A 17,239-nucleotide genomic window follows, 5' to 3' on the forward strand; every position below is an offset into this window, starting at 1 on the left:
ATAAAATAGCCAACTTCTTTTCTTTTTCCATTTATAATACAGCATATTACAGTTCATAACATTGCATTACAGGTCTCATGGGTTTATGTCATGAAATGCCTTTTTTTTCCACTTAAAATAAGGGCAATCCAGCAAACAGAACTTACATTTATTACAAATATCACAATCCAGGGAACAACAATTCTTTAATAAATCACATCTTTGGAAACCCAGGGCCAAAATATTCAATATAGATGCTTAAGTAAAACTCACATTTTCTTACAGTCTTGAATTAATATTTTCTGCCCCAGAGATGAATTGTATTTTTTTCTTCCATGTTCAAGGTGCTCTGGGATGTACAAATGTGCTCAAAGAGCAAACAATAACCATGTGTTTTTCATTCTCAGAAATGCATATATATAGAAATCCCGCTAGTTGTTTGAATGGTTTCAGAAACCAATTACATGCAATATTGTAAGATTGGGAACCATTAACAATTGTTTGAGCTAAATGATTTGATTAAAGAAAAATAGTAGGCATTAAGAACTTTTCCCAGCTCTCAATTCAATAAAGCTTTTCACTTTTACAAAGTTATATATTTTTCTTCAATCATAATTGTGTTAATATAACATATTGGAAATCAAAAAAAGATATCAACAATCGATATTCAGTCAAACCAGAGGTCTTTCAAGTAAACAACGCCGGGAGAGAACGAGGGAGGAGGCCGGGAGAGAACGAGGGAGGAGGCCGGGAGAGAACGAGGGAGGAGGCCGGGTAGAAAATGAGAAAATCAAGAGAAAGGACGACTGATTGAGAGAAAATGGAGACAGCAAATGTTCAAGAATATTAACACATTTTTCTGAATTCAGCTTCATCCAATTCATAAGCTTGTAAATGCAGGTTGTTTTTAGTAAAGTAGCATCAAATGGCATTATACTATACTCACTACGACTCAATGTACAGAGGCCTTTAGAGTCAACAGTGGGTCCTGGTAAGACCCCTTTCACAGAGGTGTAATCGTAGGACAAACGTTGTCTCTCATAAAACCAATCATGGGTCTGCTTCTTTTATGTACCAGGGCACGGTATTAGTTTGTACTAGTGAAGATAAGCCTGCTACCCATGCTCAGGTACACATAAGGAGACGACTCATCATTACTAATATGAGCAACGCTTCTCCTACGATTACATCTCTGTGAAAGGATGTATTGTTTTTGTTTATATTATACAATAGGGATAGCTTTTTACTTAATGTTCATAATTAGTACCTTAATTTTTGTGATGCATTGACTGATATTGTGTATGGGGCTGTAGAATGAAAAATAAGAGTTGAATAAATCATTTGAAATTCACTATACTTAAACAGCTCACTTATTGGCAGATACAACACAAAATGCCAACTGCTCTTTGCTCTCATCAACTGAAAGCTCGCTGGCTTCCTATAGCCCACTACCTGTAGCCTACTGTAACCTAGCCAGGTGTCAACATCAAATTGCACAATTATTTAAAGCACATGGGACAGCAACATCACATGGGGTTCGTACAAATTACTTTCTTAATAAATTAGTGACCCCAATAAACTGTAGCCAATGCAAAATCGACATTAATGGCAGACCGCACATTGACAAAGTTATAGTTCAAGGAGATATCATATAGATGACAAAGGTTTTGTTAGGAGGCCTTTTCAGTTAATCATTGGCAATGAATTAAAACATGTTGCCTAATCTCACCAGGCTGCCTGCAGGTAGCATCTGTCTGACCATGACAAGCTGAAAGGACACAGAGGAAATGATGGAGCTGCATTGGTGGGATGATGTTTTCATACCAATTGTAGTTCCAGGAAATACCATGTAGATGACAAAGGTTTTGTAAGGAGGCCTTTTCAATGAATACGATTTCGGTGAAAGGCCATTTTCTTTGCAATAGTGTAGTAACAAAGCCTGTGACTGTGCTTCTATGATTATGTTATGATTTCTGAAATGTTTTGAGGCCTTGGTGATTGAATGTGATTTTAAATAATATAGTATTGCACCTTGGATATATTTTATCACTCACAGGCTCAACACAAACAGTGTGATCAAGTCAGATGGCCCATCTAACCTACAGATTACGCAGGAGTTTATTAAGGAGAATGGATTCAACCTTCTTAACCTTTCTCAGGAATGACATGGAACGAACACACACACACACACACACACACACACACACACACACACACACACACACACACACACACACACACACACACACAGCGTAAATAGCAGTAGTCTATGGGCTGTTTGAATAACCACTCATTCAAAGAAGGGGCTTCCAAGTATAGAAAAAAAAAATCTTGCCATTTGTAATGTGATTGAATAAGCTCCACCCATTCTCTTCTTCTGGTTCCAGATCAATCAAGCAGGTTAACTGTGGACATCTTCCTCTCGCCAGCAGTGAGCTGGGGCAGTTCCAGAAAAGGCTCCAACGTATCCACCCCTCCCCCCCCGCCCCATCAACCCTTGTCCGGGCTCTCCTGTCCTCCCCCAACCCGATGTCCCTCACCTGTCCCTTCCCCTTCCCATTCAAGCGTGGCCGTACCCGGGTACCCGTGCCCAGGCCCGGGGGTGTGGAGGAGCGGGGCCCAGGGGGTGGCTGAGCGTGTCATGGTGGGAGGCGTCAGGGGCTGTGTCAGGACACGTGTGCAATCAGTCTGACGCGGGTCTGGATGTCCTGGCGGCACAGCGGACAGGTCTCTAACTGTAAGGCACACTCCATGCATATACCACTGGGGAGAGAGACAGAGAGACACCGTCAACACAAGCAGACAGGATTTCATTTTTTAAAATTAATTAATCCGATTTTTTTTTTTTCTGCTTAGTTTTAATGTAAGCAGCATTTATAATTTTTATTATTTTATATTCTTATTTAATATATATATATATTTTTAATGGTTGTTACTGTCCTGTAGTTCTGCTGAAACAACCGCCTTTCCCATCTGGCAATCCACACCCTTTCATCTAGTCTTATTACAGCATGTCAGTTTGAGTCGTATGTCTCGACCACACACACACACACACACACACACACACACACACACACACACACACACACACACACACACACACACACACACACACACACACACACACACACACACACACACACACACACACACACACACAAAAACGTACCCGTGTCCACAGGGGCGTAGCTCTGTGTCGGCCATGATGTCACAGCACAGCGTACAGCAGTTGTCCCGGATGCTCACCTGCTTCAGCAGGGCCAGGCGACGGTGTCTGGTGGAGGCAACACAATACCAGCTCAGCGACACAGCAAACTGAACGCACATCTCACACACACATCGTTCACTTGGACAGTGAGAGACATCGGTCTTCCTCCTGCATAAGAGCCGTGTGGTCCTACCGGGGCAGGATGATCTTCTCGTTGGGCAGCAGGGAAGCAAAGTCGTTGAAGGTGCTGAACCGGATGGGGGGCGCGTGGCGGAATGGCTTGGCCCCAAAGTTGAACTCACACTGCTGGTAGGACATGAAGCTGGCCGCCGCAAAGAAGCCCGACCTGGGGGAGAGGAAGGGGAAGGAGGGTTGCTCCCGTTGTTCACTCTGGATAGTAGGCATCTGTTTGAGAGGCCCATGCATAGGGATGGGTATTGTTAAGACTTAAACGATACTACTACTGTAATCGATAATCCGGTACTTAAACAGTACTCTTATCAGTTATTTTAGATGAAAAAAAAAACATAAATTAACAAGTCATCTTTCTTTAGCGGCAACAGCTTACAACGTTTTGAATAAATACCTATTTTGGACTCTATACTAATATAAATATGGAAATGTAGAACAAACAAACAAAATTAACAGCAAAAGAAAAGTAAGTAGCATAAAGCAACACAAAAGGGGTATGTATGCAGCGGGGCTGCAAAAAGGCCTCAAGCGTTATTTTAACTTCTGAAGGAAGATCAGCATATCCAACCGTTTCCTTTTCTGCTGATCGTTCATCCAGAATTGTACAATTACATAAATTAATGAATATACAACACATACATTGTTACACAGAATAGTATGTTTTTTTCATTTAGAGGGGTGTCTCTGAACTGGAACTTCGTGTCCAGTTCAGAGACAGGGTCGACAGTCGGGTCGTGTTTCTAATGAGAGCGCTCACACCGGCGCTACAGCCGCCATATAACTTCAAGCACCTCAAAACCATTATCCATCAGCAGCCATTCTAGTTAACTGGAATCATCCGGGTTCATTTTCCTTCTACTACTCAACACTGTGCGACGCGGCTCACCGCTCGTCTGGTGTGAGACCTGCTTTAAGCTCTGCCAGGACTCGGACCAAGAGTTGACCCGAAAGAGACTTCCTTCCTGTATTCCTATACACTGCACTATTGTTTCTTAAGCATTAATACAAAGAAAACGCATCTAAATGGGAGTTATCCAACAATAGCAATGTTTATGTATCATAAATTAAAATAAAATATATTTCCTTCTTTCTTTTTTTTATTCTACTATTTTTAAGTAGAACCTCTCCTTACCCATTCACCCCCAGCCCCCCAATCATTGCCACTGCCCGCTGCCCAAACTAAATTAATTGTGTTAGAGTGTGTGTGTGTGTGCATACGTGGCTGAGGAGAAGACTTGTTTTTCTGGGGGCAGCTGGTGACCATTCAAGGAAAAGATCATCTGCTTCTTGCTGAGGTCCAACAGGAACCCCACAGCATCACCTGAAACAAGCAAAGCAGAAAATAAACGCATAGGATTAAAAACAAGCATGGAGTGGGCTTGGGCTCGGAATACAGTGTTATTGGTTCCACCCAGAGGGCAACGCCAAGGGCTGTTAGTGAACTGCAGACAATGGGTTTAGTGGAGGAAATTAAAGCGGATTGGGTCCAAAACCCCCAAATGGTGGCTGCATGAAAGACACTGCAGAAATCTTGAGCAGAACACTAGGATCTTGGTTTATAATATCCCACCGAGATGACGGTTTGCATTGGGTTAACAAGGTTTTGGCGGTACATTTTAAGAAGGGGTTGTGGCAGGATCTTCAATCGTTAAAAGGAAAGCGAAAGCCGCTGCCCCTTCTGTAAAATACTTTCAGGTTTTTCAGGACAGGTGACTGAGTAACCACATCATCCAATCTAATTCATGCAACAGCATGCGTTTAACCTATAGGGGTAGTCATCTGATGCAAACAAATCTCTAAGTGGTGTTGGGGTTTGGTTCTCCTTTAAGAAGTACTTGGAGTGAAAGTCCTAGAATTCGATTTGACAGATATCGTTGTTTAATGACGTTATACCTTCCTTCCAGCAGGGGTGAGAGTGGGCTTTACTGCGGGCGTTGTACCAGATCAGCTGCCTGCAGCCATCGTACGCACACGAGTACTCATCATCTCCTATCCCGTAACCCTCCTGTAGGACAAACACACCAAAAAACAACTTTTTTTATACAAGAAAAACACAAAACCGACTCATAGTCGATAAATATGTCGATAAAATATGTAATCAAAGGTGCTTCAAAAAGTTCTCACCGGTGGCCATGGTGGTATGTTATAATCCACACATATGCCATGCAAAAATAGGTCTATAATTTTAGCTTCTAATAAAACAAGATGTAAAAATCTTGTTTTAAATAATAAGTGTAACTCATTTTTTATAAAGATTTACTTAATGTCACAGAGATCAATGATGATCGATCCTATCTGACAGCCGAGACATAAAACAAATGGATGAATGGATTAAGCGTACGTGGTTGAGGAACTTGCTGTCCTTGGTGGCCCAGCCAATCTGCATCACCCCGGAGGTGATGACGGTCACCTCGTAGTACCACACGCCAGAGTCCACGCAGAACGTACAGCGCACGCTCTCGAAGGATGCTGCGTCGCACCGCGCCTGCAGGGCGGAAAGGAGGGAGTGTGTGATTGGAGGAGGAGGAGGATGTAGAGAGAACAAAATCCAATTAGACGGATTTTAGAAACCGGAAAGAGCAGAGAGAATAAAATCAAATTATGACCCCATTATAGGTACCTTCTAGCGTATTAGGCTGTTGTTGTTGTTTTTTTAGTTTTAGCTTGGATAGTGTCCTTTTAGAAGACTTTAACTGCTGTCCTGTTTCCCCTTTTGCCAGAATCGCCATCCATGGCCTAGTCTTTTAACCATTTATTCAAGGGCACTCACAGTATTATGGGTTATGAATGTCCACCCACACATCTGGTTGCTATGCCAGACTGCTACACATTTACTCTACAAGTCAGGGAGCAACATCTATTTCTATTTTTTTTTACATTATAATTAATTCAATTTCATCACCCTCAGTATGCAGAAGCAAACAATGAATGTTTGTTCATATATTAGTACAACACAGCAGACTGCGGAACACAAAGGCCCACCTCCAGGCCTGTAGGGGAGATCTTCAGGTACTCGCTGACGTCGTTGCTGTTCAGCATAGCGTTGATGTGCGTGAGGTTGACCTTCTCGTAGGTGAACTGTCGACTATCCTTCAGGACTGGATGGAGAGAGAGAGGCACAAGTCAATTTCTATTATTCAGCAAATCTGGGAAGGTATGTAGTCACAATAAGAGCTTAAGAGAACATTTTGACAATGTATGATATCACGATATGTTTCATCATTATTGAGATATAGATATTGATTTCGATGTCCCAAAATGAATACATTAATTAATACAAAACAAGCTCTGCATGGTTTGCAGAGCTTGAGCAACATCTGTTTGCTTAAAGTCAAAGTAATTCCAAGCTACAGAGGAGGCTTTTTTATTGCCTGCTAACGTTTCTTGTTGGATCTCTGTTATTTGGTTGTTGTTTATCGTGCACCCCTAGTCAAAAGGTATGTGGCATTACGGCCAACTTGTGGAAAACACATTATACTATTCAACTATTAAACAATTTAGTGTCACACCATTTAAAACCCTTTAATTTGTTGAGTACAAAATACACATTTTAATCAACACAGTCTATTCAAGTTACTCTGAGGCCCCACAATCCACCCAGAAGGGTTACTCACAGAGGTTGTCCAGACTCCACTGGGAGCAGAACCCAACCTGTCTCTTCAGGTAGTCCGCCTGCTCCGCCCACAGCTCCAGAACAGCCAGACGGTCACTGATACACGAGTCACACACGGTCAGCTTGTTTTCACCTGGACACAGGAGGAGAAAACATTGGGTGGAGATTGGATATTCTGTGTGCGAATTGGAATTGATGTTTGTTCCTGAGTTGATAATTGATTTTGTATTTATAACTGTCACCACAGGCCATCAAACATAAAATTCTGAGTTACCCACCATTTCACTAACCCTGTACTTCCACACACATAGCCTGGCTAATCCACAAGGGGCAGGATAGTGAAGTGGCAAGGGTGTGGGATAAGAGTGGTGCTCTCTCAAGTCAGGTGCTGACTTGAAGTTGTAAATGAAACCGTGTGAAACCAGCGCAAAAAGGGAAGGCCTATCAATGTGAAATACAGCAGTACACTGTGTTGAGCAAGAGTTATAGTGTTTGAACTTACTGGTCTGGGAGAACTTCTCCAAAGCAATGAGCGCAAACAGCATGACTGTAGGGTGGGCCTCCGAGCTCTGGAAAACCAAACAGAAAGGCAAGAGTGAAGGGAAATAGAGGCTAGTGCTTTCACTATAATATGGAAGTTGAGAGTACCATGTCATACGGAAAATAGAAGTTGAGAGTACCATGTCATACAGAATATAGTAGTGCCTACAATGCTTTAATTCACTTATTAATAGTGAAATTAATAATAAAATGTATTAAGTGTGTATATATAAATTGCCTTTACTTCAATTTAGACACATCACACAAAAAAATGCATGGAATACAACAGTTTTAAATAACCATATAAAGCTGCTTGTTGCCATTAACTAAATCAATGGACCAACTAACAAAAGGTTTCCTCTGGGTGAGGCTCACAGCCTGAGTCGCCATGGTAACTGAACTGAGTAGTCTAATTGTAGTACTTGAAATCAAAAATTCTGGCATTCCCTGAATTCTGACTTGACATATCTGGTTAACTTAAATCCAGCTTCTTCAAGCATTGTGTTGTTTTTGAAGGACTTATTTGAGGGGCGGAGGGAAAAAGTTATTATTTTCTTCGCTTGTAGAGGTTACTTGAATTACCTTTTCATTTTCTACACTAGGCTAATGCTAATACACTAATGCAGTCTTCATTTCTAAAATATATACCTATTTTGATAGGTCAATATAAATAATGACTGTGGAAATGAGGCAAATATGTGTAAGTGGTCAATCTTAATCCATAGTGTCTCTACCAATAGGGTACATGTTAAAAGTGAGTGAGTGGTGTACACACTCACCAGGCTCTCCAGAAGATATTCCAGGGTTCCAGGGCTCAGTAGTCCGATACTAGCGGGTCCTAAGAGAAATAATAACATGACATTCTTAAAGAAAGGGTGGCTCCGTCAAACATCAAGCCACCATTACAAACGCATTACTATTTTAAACTGAGAATTCTTCATTATTTCTGGTGCTGTGCCTATACGGCCACTTGTGATGCACTGCTGGCGCAATTATATGATCAGCTGCTTCTGGCTGGGTCGTCTACGAGGAGGGTAACTTGTCAGCGGCGCATCACAGGTATATTATATATAGAGCTCCGGGAGTCGCAAACGGCAACAATCACTCTCCTCTCTTCTCCTCCATGCTGCGGTTCACTCCGGACTGCAGGGAACGGTTGGCCGGTTGAACGCCAATTGGCTGTTACGTTACGTCACTCAGGGAGTGAACGCTGATTGGCTGTCATCATGCAACTGCCGTAGCAAAGTTCAAATATTTCAACTTGAGCGAAAGGGTCGCGTCGTGTCGCGCTGAAAATCCTCATGACCGCGCTTGCCCGTGACAGGGCGTTCATGCCGCGCCACGAGTCAAATCATGCCGCAGGTTTTTCTAGCGACAAATGTCAACTGATTCGCGTCTCTATGTTGACTTTGTGTCGTCCTGTCGCGTTTGGTTTGAACGCACATAGGGGGGGGGCGGGGTACTACTAGAATAGGGTTACATGCCTGTATGTAAAAAATAACCCTTATTATTCTCACACTGTTCATTTATGCAAAATCAATTTCAGCGTCTTTCAAAACGGACTGATTTGTATCATGTCGCATTAAGAACCCCCTCCCGAGTAGCCCAGTCTGCTGCGATTGGTCGAACGTTTTGCACGTGCGTCGGCGAATTCACACACAGAGAAGTTTTAAACATTAAGGGTAGCCGGGAGGTGCAACTTCTGCACTTCAGCACTGAACAGTCTGACGTCACACTGCTATGGAAGTAAAGTTTGAGTGCAAACGTGGTCCGTGTCCCAATTCAGGGGCTGCAGCCTTCGTAGACCGCGAAGGCTGCATCGAAGGCCGAACGAGCGTTGGATGGAATGGGACGGTCTAGCCTACGGAGCATTTCCGGATTGCGTAACCAGCCGTTAACGTCCTTTACCTTGCGTGACCACGCGCCGCTCCTGTCTCCTAGCAACCCTGACAGCTGCGGTTCAAACCGGACAGCGGAGGAGAACTATGGAGCCAGAAATCATAATTGTATTGGTTATGTTTTATCTTTTATTGGAGGAGTGGGAGAAGATTCACCGCCGGGTGAAGAGGAAGAGAGGACGTTGGCTTAACATTAATTAGTTTAACGTTATATGTCTAGCGTTAATGTCATTGAACTTTGACAATAAAGTTACATATTTAAAATGGTCCCAACCTTACTTTTATATAAAAAAAATGTTTTTACATAGTTTTGTCATTAAATATGTATTCGCTGCAGCTGCTGCTTCCGCTCTCTCCGCGCCATTTCTGAAAAAATATCCAACGCGCAATGAATGTTGGGATACGTTGGGCCGTGAAGGATGCATCCGATGCGTCCTTCAAATCCGGGAAACGAAGGCTGCATATCTCGGCCGCATTCGAAGGACCCTTCGAAATGGGACAGCACTTGACGCGCCGCTGTGACGTATGCGGTCTTCAAATGCGTCCTTCGAAGGATGCAACCCCTGAATTGGGACACGGCCAAGCTGTTTCACGCACTTATTGAGGGGCGTTCTTCTCGTGGGTGTAAATACTCCCCCTGGCTCGGACTTGGCAGACGTAAAACATTTATACTGTACATACGTCATATAACAGTCTAACGCAAAGAGAAAAGTTGAAAAAAGGATGATATCACCCCTTTAATAAGAGACTATTCATAACATATTAGAAATCCTTGGAACGTAATTAAAAGTATATTCCCCTTACAAGAACAGGAGCTAGGCAACTGTAACTCTGCAAGTCAATGGAAGCTGCTAACGGAAAGCAAATGCTAACCCAGTGAGCTTCCCTTCTTGATGCACAATACTCTGCATATTCTTTTTACCACGTGTGTAGACAGAACTCTAAAGATTAAATAAGTAGCAGTCCACATTTGACCTATTTTTCCAGCTATAAGTGAATATATATAGCAAACCAATGAATGACAGATTACTGCAGCCTTAGAGATGTGGAGCTACACTGTGGCCAGCATAGGCTCCTTGAGAATCTATTGCTGTACAACAACTCTGTAATATTATCTTGTAGCTGACTCGACCATTGCATCTGAAAGTACTCCAGGCTCTGTCATTATCTAGAGAAGCCAAGCCAAATCCAACAAAATCAGCTTATTCCCCCTGATCTGGAGCTAGGCATACTTTGCATGTGCCTGTGTGTCCACGTTGGTGTGCTGTAAACACCACGCACCACTTGGAGGAGCTGTTAGGTCCAGGGAATGTCAGTGTGTCCAGTCATGTGTTATTATGTGTGTGTGGTCATGTGCTCATGTGGTGTGTTTGTGCTACTGGTCATGTGCCTGTGAGCGCCTGAGGGAAATGTGCGTGCGCGTGCGTGTCGTACCAGCCAGTTTCTCTGCCAGGCAGCCCAGGACAGCGGTGGTGTTCCTGTGTTTCGCTGGGCTGAGAGCGTCCTGACGCGCCACGGTGGAGCTCAGACTCAACATGTCTGACAGCTTCTGGAGGGCATCCTACAAACAAAGACCACATTGAGAACCCGAGGTCGTCTACGGCACAGAAACACACATTTTTACAGGAGTTGTCGCCACATATGTCTGATGTTCTGTCATGAAGTGCGACTGTGCCGCAAACCCAACTGCCACAAGGGGCCAATAAAGTTACTACTACTACCACTACAACTACAACTACTACTACGGATCATCTGGACCCCTTTTTGCATCCCTCTTTAATCCTTCATTACTATCTCCATCAAATATGCAGCAGGTACTCACCTTGGTGGGTAAGGGGCACTCGTCGAGCAGAAGGGTAATCACTGCAGGACCCAGGGGATCGTCCAATGGAATCACTCGGATTAGAGACTGCACAACCTCTAGCCAGCCATCGTCTAGGAGAGACATTATTACATTTGATGGGTCAGAAATGAGCCGGGAGAGGTCTAGAACCATAACACAAACGCATAACAATTGAATAACAGTATATATATTCTCAATCAAACAATAACAAAGGATGTAGTTTGATGATGCAGTGAAGTAACGATGCCATCAACGACCGATGATGGTTCCCATACATACTTTTTTTTTTCTTTAAATGGGCAAAATCTTATTTCATTGTAGAGCTGTGCACAACACATTGATTCGCTATCTCTCTCGCCATCTCTCTCTCCCTCTCTCTGTCACCAACAGACCATCCGTGAATAGCCCCTCCTCTCTGTGCACACTCTGAATTAAGACATGATCATTCGCGGGAGGAAGGATTGTTGTTGGCTTTGCCTCACAGAGAAGACGGCTGGCTTAAAATAATCAATCCCGAGTTAAACATCAGTATAAGGGATGCTAGCCTGGCATCGCCAAAATGGAACCTCTTTCCGATTTCCAAGGAGCATCCCCAATGGGCACAGACCAAAATGCCTCTGGACGCAATTGGATAGGCCTACAACAAATCATAACAACAAAGCGGGTGATGCTGCATTGAGCAACAACATTTTTTCTTCTTCTCAACAAAAGCTACTAGTCAGTGGCAGCTGCTGGTCTTTCAAAGAGGGGAAGCTCATTTTCGGCCTACATCATATAAATATATATATATATATATATATATATATATATATATATATATATATATATATATATATGTGTGTAAATTATGCTCTCTGTATATATATATATATATGTGTGTAAATTATGCTCTGTTCCTTTTCAAGGAAATGCTTTGTCATACCAACTACCTGTCTTTTCCACTGACTTGACCAGTGTCCTCTCAATGGCCAGCAGAGCTAGGCTGCTTAAACGGCCTTGGCCCATTGCGTTATTGGTGTAGGACTCGAGCCGCTTTAAGCAGGAGAAGCTCCTTTCTACACCTGCAGATGTAGCTCTAATTGTTGCCACTAATGAAAACAGTTTGTAAAGCTGAGGCATTGCACTGCCCAACTCCATGTCTTTAAGGAACACCAAGAAATCACACAGCTTTCCCCTGTCACCCTGCAAGTCCTGATCTGAATACAGACCTCAGGCTCCCTGAATCAAAGTGATAGCTAATTACCAAAACGATATTAAACTTGAACAAGGAAATGTGGGAATAATGTTAAACTGAAGCAACGAAGTGTGTGAATAAGTGTATGAAATGTACGATGAAAATTGTCTAGCAATTTCGCCAAGCAAATATCAAGAAATAGGTTGCAGATCGTCTTTCGACTCGCTTGCAAAATCCGCGATGGGACGGAGGAATGAAGAGAGCTCCAGCGACTTTTTATAGTTCAAAATCGCTGTCAATCAAACGTCAACTCAGTCTATCGCAGACCCTCCAATCATCACGCAGCGCCCAGACCAGCCCACTCCTCCATTCACCCCCAGAGACACTGAGCGTCCGTGGGAGGAACATAAGCATTATCCAATGACCGTCGACTTTCGACGCACTAAAAAAAGCTGTTCTATGCAGCCCCATTGAAGTGGATGGACGCTGAGCTTCAACAGGCAAATGCACTGTGACTAGGGCTGCTCGATTATGGAAAAAATCATAATCACGATTATTTTGGTCAATATTGAAATCTCGATTATTCAAACGATTATTTTTGAGTTTGAAAACATGATGCATTTATTCATAATTTCTCTCCAAAAAAAACACTTTGTAAATGAGAACTTTGAAATTTCCCCTTAAAAAATATACACAAAATGGTCAAATAGAAAATAACGTCCAGATATGAATCCAGCTGTTCTGCAATTTCAATTTAAAAAAATATATATACATATATATTAAATCGTTTCAACTCGATTATATTCATTTGGTGATCGTTTCACTCTGAAATCGAAATCACGATCAAAATTTGATTAATCGCCCAGCCCCAACTGTGACGCTACGGGAATGTACGAGAAGGAAATCGAGTCAGTCGACCTGCGATAAGCAGCTGATTCTGAACGAGCTCGTCTTCGAGATGGACGTGTTCTAACGCATTTTTAGTCAATAAAATGTTAACACAACAGTATATATTTGACCATTTAATTTTTTGAAATTTTAGGGGAAGCTGAGCTTCCCTTGCAGTCTTAGAGAAATCACCACTTCTACTAGTGCAGTCGTTTGTTCTTCTTTTAGTGTAACTATACCGACCAGTTTGTTTAACACTGTCTCGATAGCAGATTCAACAGACCGCTCTACATCAGCGACAGCCATCTTTGTTGTTGTTGAAAATGCCTCTGCGGCACCGTCATCGTATTTATCCTGTATCATATTAAATAAACTGTTGTGGTTGGTCGAGCTATCTCGTACCGGACAGAAATGTTTTTGTATGGGGAGGGGAGCCAGATCTTATCTGCAGAGCAAATGAATCACGGTATTATAAACTTCTTCTTATTCTTATTCAGTTTTTTTACCTAGAGCTAGTGGGATACACTACTAAACAGAACTGTATCACTTTTAATCCATTGGGAACTAATTGAAACGTGAGATGTCTCTGGTTTAATTGCATATTAGTTAGGCTATTATTTAGTGAAGGTCAATTTATTCAGTAATTTACCTTTATTGTAGAAATAATGAGAAAATTATGACTTTATAGAGAGGAGCACTGCTGCCTGAACGGTGATCGTCCCACATTACTGCCTGTGCTCACATGCATAATACCAAGGGATGCATACCCACATACACAAACACGCTACTACTTGTCATATTGGAACACAGGTTCATTTAACATATCACAATCAAAACACTCCTGCCCAGAGTGTCGCAATTCCCGGGTAGTAAATTATTGACGGGTTTACCATCGTATGCCCCCACACATCTTTCTCACCTGTTTCTGCCATCTCATGCAAGGTGATCATGGAGTAGGGGGGCTCTTGTTCACTACAAAACAAGACACAGGAGAATATTAGCTTCATATGGGCTTTGTATTGCCCCCACATACACATACTACCATACTTACACTAACCCATGTAATCTGAGAAGTACAACCACTTATAGCCTATTCCTAGGTGCTTTCCTATCATTATGTAGCCTAAATAATACCTAAACTGTCAACAATTTCAGGCAATTAAATAATACAATGACGATGCTTGGACAAAGAATACACCGTAAACATCCAACACATTCATCAGCTAGGTCAACAAATAGTATTTCATGTTACTGCTGCAGCAACATTACGTTCATACATTTATTAATTGACTGATGATATATTTAAAACAGCTTCAGTATTTTATGTTTATTTTGCTAGTTGTGCTAGTTATATTAACTTTGACATTTCTGATTTGAGATTAGCAACAGTTAAATTATTTCCTCTGGGATCAATAAAATAATCTGTATCTGTTCGACATTAACTTTCCCAGGCAAATCAAAAATCACATTTCAAGGGAAAAGCTGCTTTAAGCTGCGGTATCAAACCTAATGCACTTAGCAGCCCATGAGTCAAAGTCGCTGATTATGAGTACTTTGGGATTATGAGCTGCAAGACAAAACTACTGGAAATTGTGATGATTGTGAGGATACTTGTTCTTCACTTACTTGTCCACAAGAGTTCTGATGACAGAAAGTGTGTCCAGCACCAGCCCGTCTACGTTCTGTTTCTTCCGTCTTGGCTCATGGGGTCCACGCCCGCGGCGCGGTGGTCTCACCGGGTCCCTCGGGCGGCTGCTTCTGGTCTCGCTAGTGTCTACGGCGGCTCCCGTTCCCTGATCCACCCGTCGGGCCTGCCCTCGGACGGCCCTCGATGACCCGTGGTAGTGGTCCTCCAAGTCACTGTCCTCTCGGCACACACAGCTGTTACCCATAGTTACTGTGCCGGAGACGGCCCTGGCGAGGGTCTCCCAGAATGAACGAGGGGGTTTTGAGGAGGAAAGGAAGAGCAGAACCTGCACAAGGCTCCTGCAGGCACAGAAAGTGATCCAAGCTGCTACTATCATATCATTTGGAGCGCTTGGTTGTGTGGGAGTCTTGTCCCAATCGACCAGGTGGGATCAGTGGCGCTGATCATAGCGTGGCCTAGCGGGGAAGCCAAATTCTTTGCTCCTTTCAATACTCGTTATGGTTGGTTAAATGGGCTGTGACAAGCTGGTGAAATGCAATTGACAGAGCTCTAGATATCATAGATGTTACCGACACAGGGTCCAACTTTCCCCACTGTCTCCCACACCTGAGAATAACAGAGAGAACCATGAAAATATTAGCAAAAAGGTATACCACCTTCATTTTGCTCATAGTCCGAGTTCTGCGTTGTCCACACTTAACTGTAGACATATATAACAATGTAGCCAACTCATCGTGTTCACATATTTGATCCTTTAAAGACCTCCTAAGCAAGTCTTGCTTTTCTCACCCTGTCACAGTACGGTGAAAGCTGTACCGATGTAACACATATGAATATCATATGATCATGAAGTAAAGCATTAATCACATTAAACACTATTCAAGCTTCCATCATTAATGTAAGATACTAACTATATAAAAATGTCGAGGGCAGTCAGATCTCTTCATTGGCTAATAACTTAACATGAACACCGTTACGGTATAATGATTGCACATCAAGTGTGGTTTAAAAAGCATAAACTTATTCCGATGGTTAGCTAGCCACCCAGTGAGCTTGTAAAGTGAAAGAGGCGTGTAAGCAGAAATAAAATGTCAGTCCCACCTTACACCCGGGCTTATTATTACGTTAACACAAATAATGCAACTAACATCTTTGCCAAAGAGCATTACTTACTCTGTGAGATATACGTGTTCAAACGGAATCCACCAAGGGGTGTAGCTTGAAGTAGCCCAAAGTGTATAATGTAGGGTTCAGCAGACTCTTGGTTATGATGTTAGCAAGCTACACAAGTTAGCTAGGATCGGTAGCAATTTTCTACGCGTAACGATTTAACAACTGACTATTCAGTCATCATGTTTGTAATTTCGTACAGTTCAAATATCTGTGACTATGTACGCTTCGATATTATTACACAATAATAATTTCACTTGACGGTAGCAAGCGTTTCGTGTAGGTACACATACACTATAAGGCTAGCGGCGCAAGCTAAGTTCCGTAGCTTCAGCTCCAGTAGGATGTGGATGCGGAGGCTGGGCGGCTGACGACTAGGGGTGTGTAACGTTACTGTTCTCCAAACAAATACCATACAAAGGAGTCACTACCACAACTGTTGCATCAAGGCTTTGTGGTGTACCTGATCACAATCACATGAGTTGGCAATTTGTACTTGTAGGGCAAATGTGTTTTGTTTTTGGTTTTATATATATTTACTGTAACTGTGACATTTTATTTGTCAGTTTCAACCTTTATTGTGCTTTTGTGTTTTTGGCCTACTTTGCATATCGTTATTGTCAATATTCATGGGTCGGTACATTGCCAAAGTATTTTGGCAAGCTTTATTGGCTTTATTTTATTATTTATTTAATTACATCTGTCAGACGTTGACTTGAGACGTTGAAATGATTTTACACCAAGCAATTAAAAAAACTAGATCTAACGAAATATTTTTGTATTTCTAGTTCTATCTTATATATAAATCTCACCTAAACGGTATCATCCCTGAGGTACCACTGATTGTAATGCACGATGATCGTTAGTTATGAATGGATTAAAAACACATTTGAATGAGTTTTAGAAAGAGGAAATGGCAGTGATTTGGAACTAATGAGACCTGATGTATTCAGCCATGTTTATTGATATGTTGTTTAATACAGTTTGAAAGAATCATAACTTTATGTGATTACACCAAGACTGTAGACTCTTTAATAATAGTCTACAATAGACGGCAGTGCTATAGGCATAGGCCCAAACAATTAC

The 17,239-nt window shown here is 42.2% G+C and overlaps 1 protein-coding gene across 2 annotated transcripts; it reads right to left on the reverse strand.

Annotated features, from left to right (window-relative positions):
• Window positions 1–74: 74 nt before the first annotated feature.
• rspry1 (ring finger and SPRY domain containing 1) lies at window positions 75–16,500 on the reverse strand. Of its 2 annotated transcripts, none has more exons than XM_084477919.1 (15): window positions 16,157–16,500; window positions 14,962–15,321; window positions 14,255–14,307; window positions 11,253–11,365; window positions 10,865–10,991; window positions 8,312–8,370; window positions 7,495–7,561; window positions 6,994–7,125; window positions 6,362–6,477; window positions 5,721–5,864; window positions 5,273–5,384; window positions 4,598–4,700; window positions 3,381–3,533; window positions 3,149–3,253; window positions 75–2,742 (listed from the first exon to the last, which is right to left on the reverse strand). In XM_084477919.1, exons 2-15 carry the CDS (start codon window positions 15,225–15,227, stop codon window positions 2,646–2,648), a joined length of 1,647 nt encoding a protein of 548 aa, XP_084334045.1. In that variant the 5' UTR covers window positions 15,228–15,321; window positions 16,157–16,500; the 3' UTR covers window positions 75–2,645. The 2 variants fall into 2 exon arrangements, with proteins under 2 accessions (XP_084334045.1, XP_084334044.1); XM_084477918.1 differs by having other exon boundaries at window positions 14,962–15,589.
• Between the last annotated feature and the right edge of the window lie 739 nt (window positions 16,501–17,239).

This window comes from Micromesistius poutassou, assembly GCF_964030765.1.
Source record: "Micromesistius poutassou genome assembly, chromosome: 13".
Lineage (NCBI taxonomy): Eukaryota > Metazoa > Chordata > Actinopteri > Gadiformes > Gadidae > Micromesistius > Micromesistius poutassou.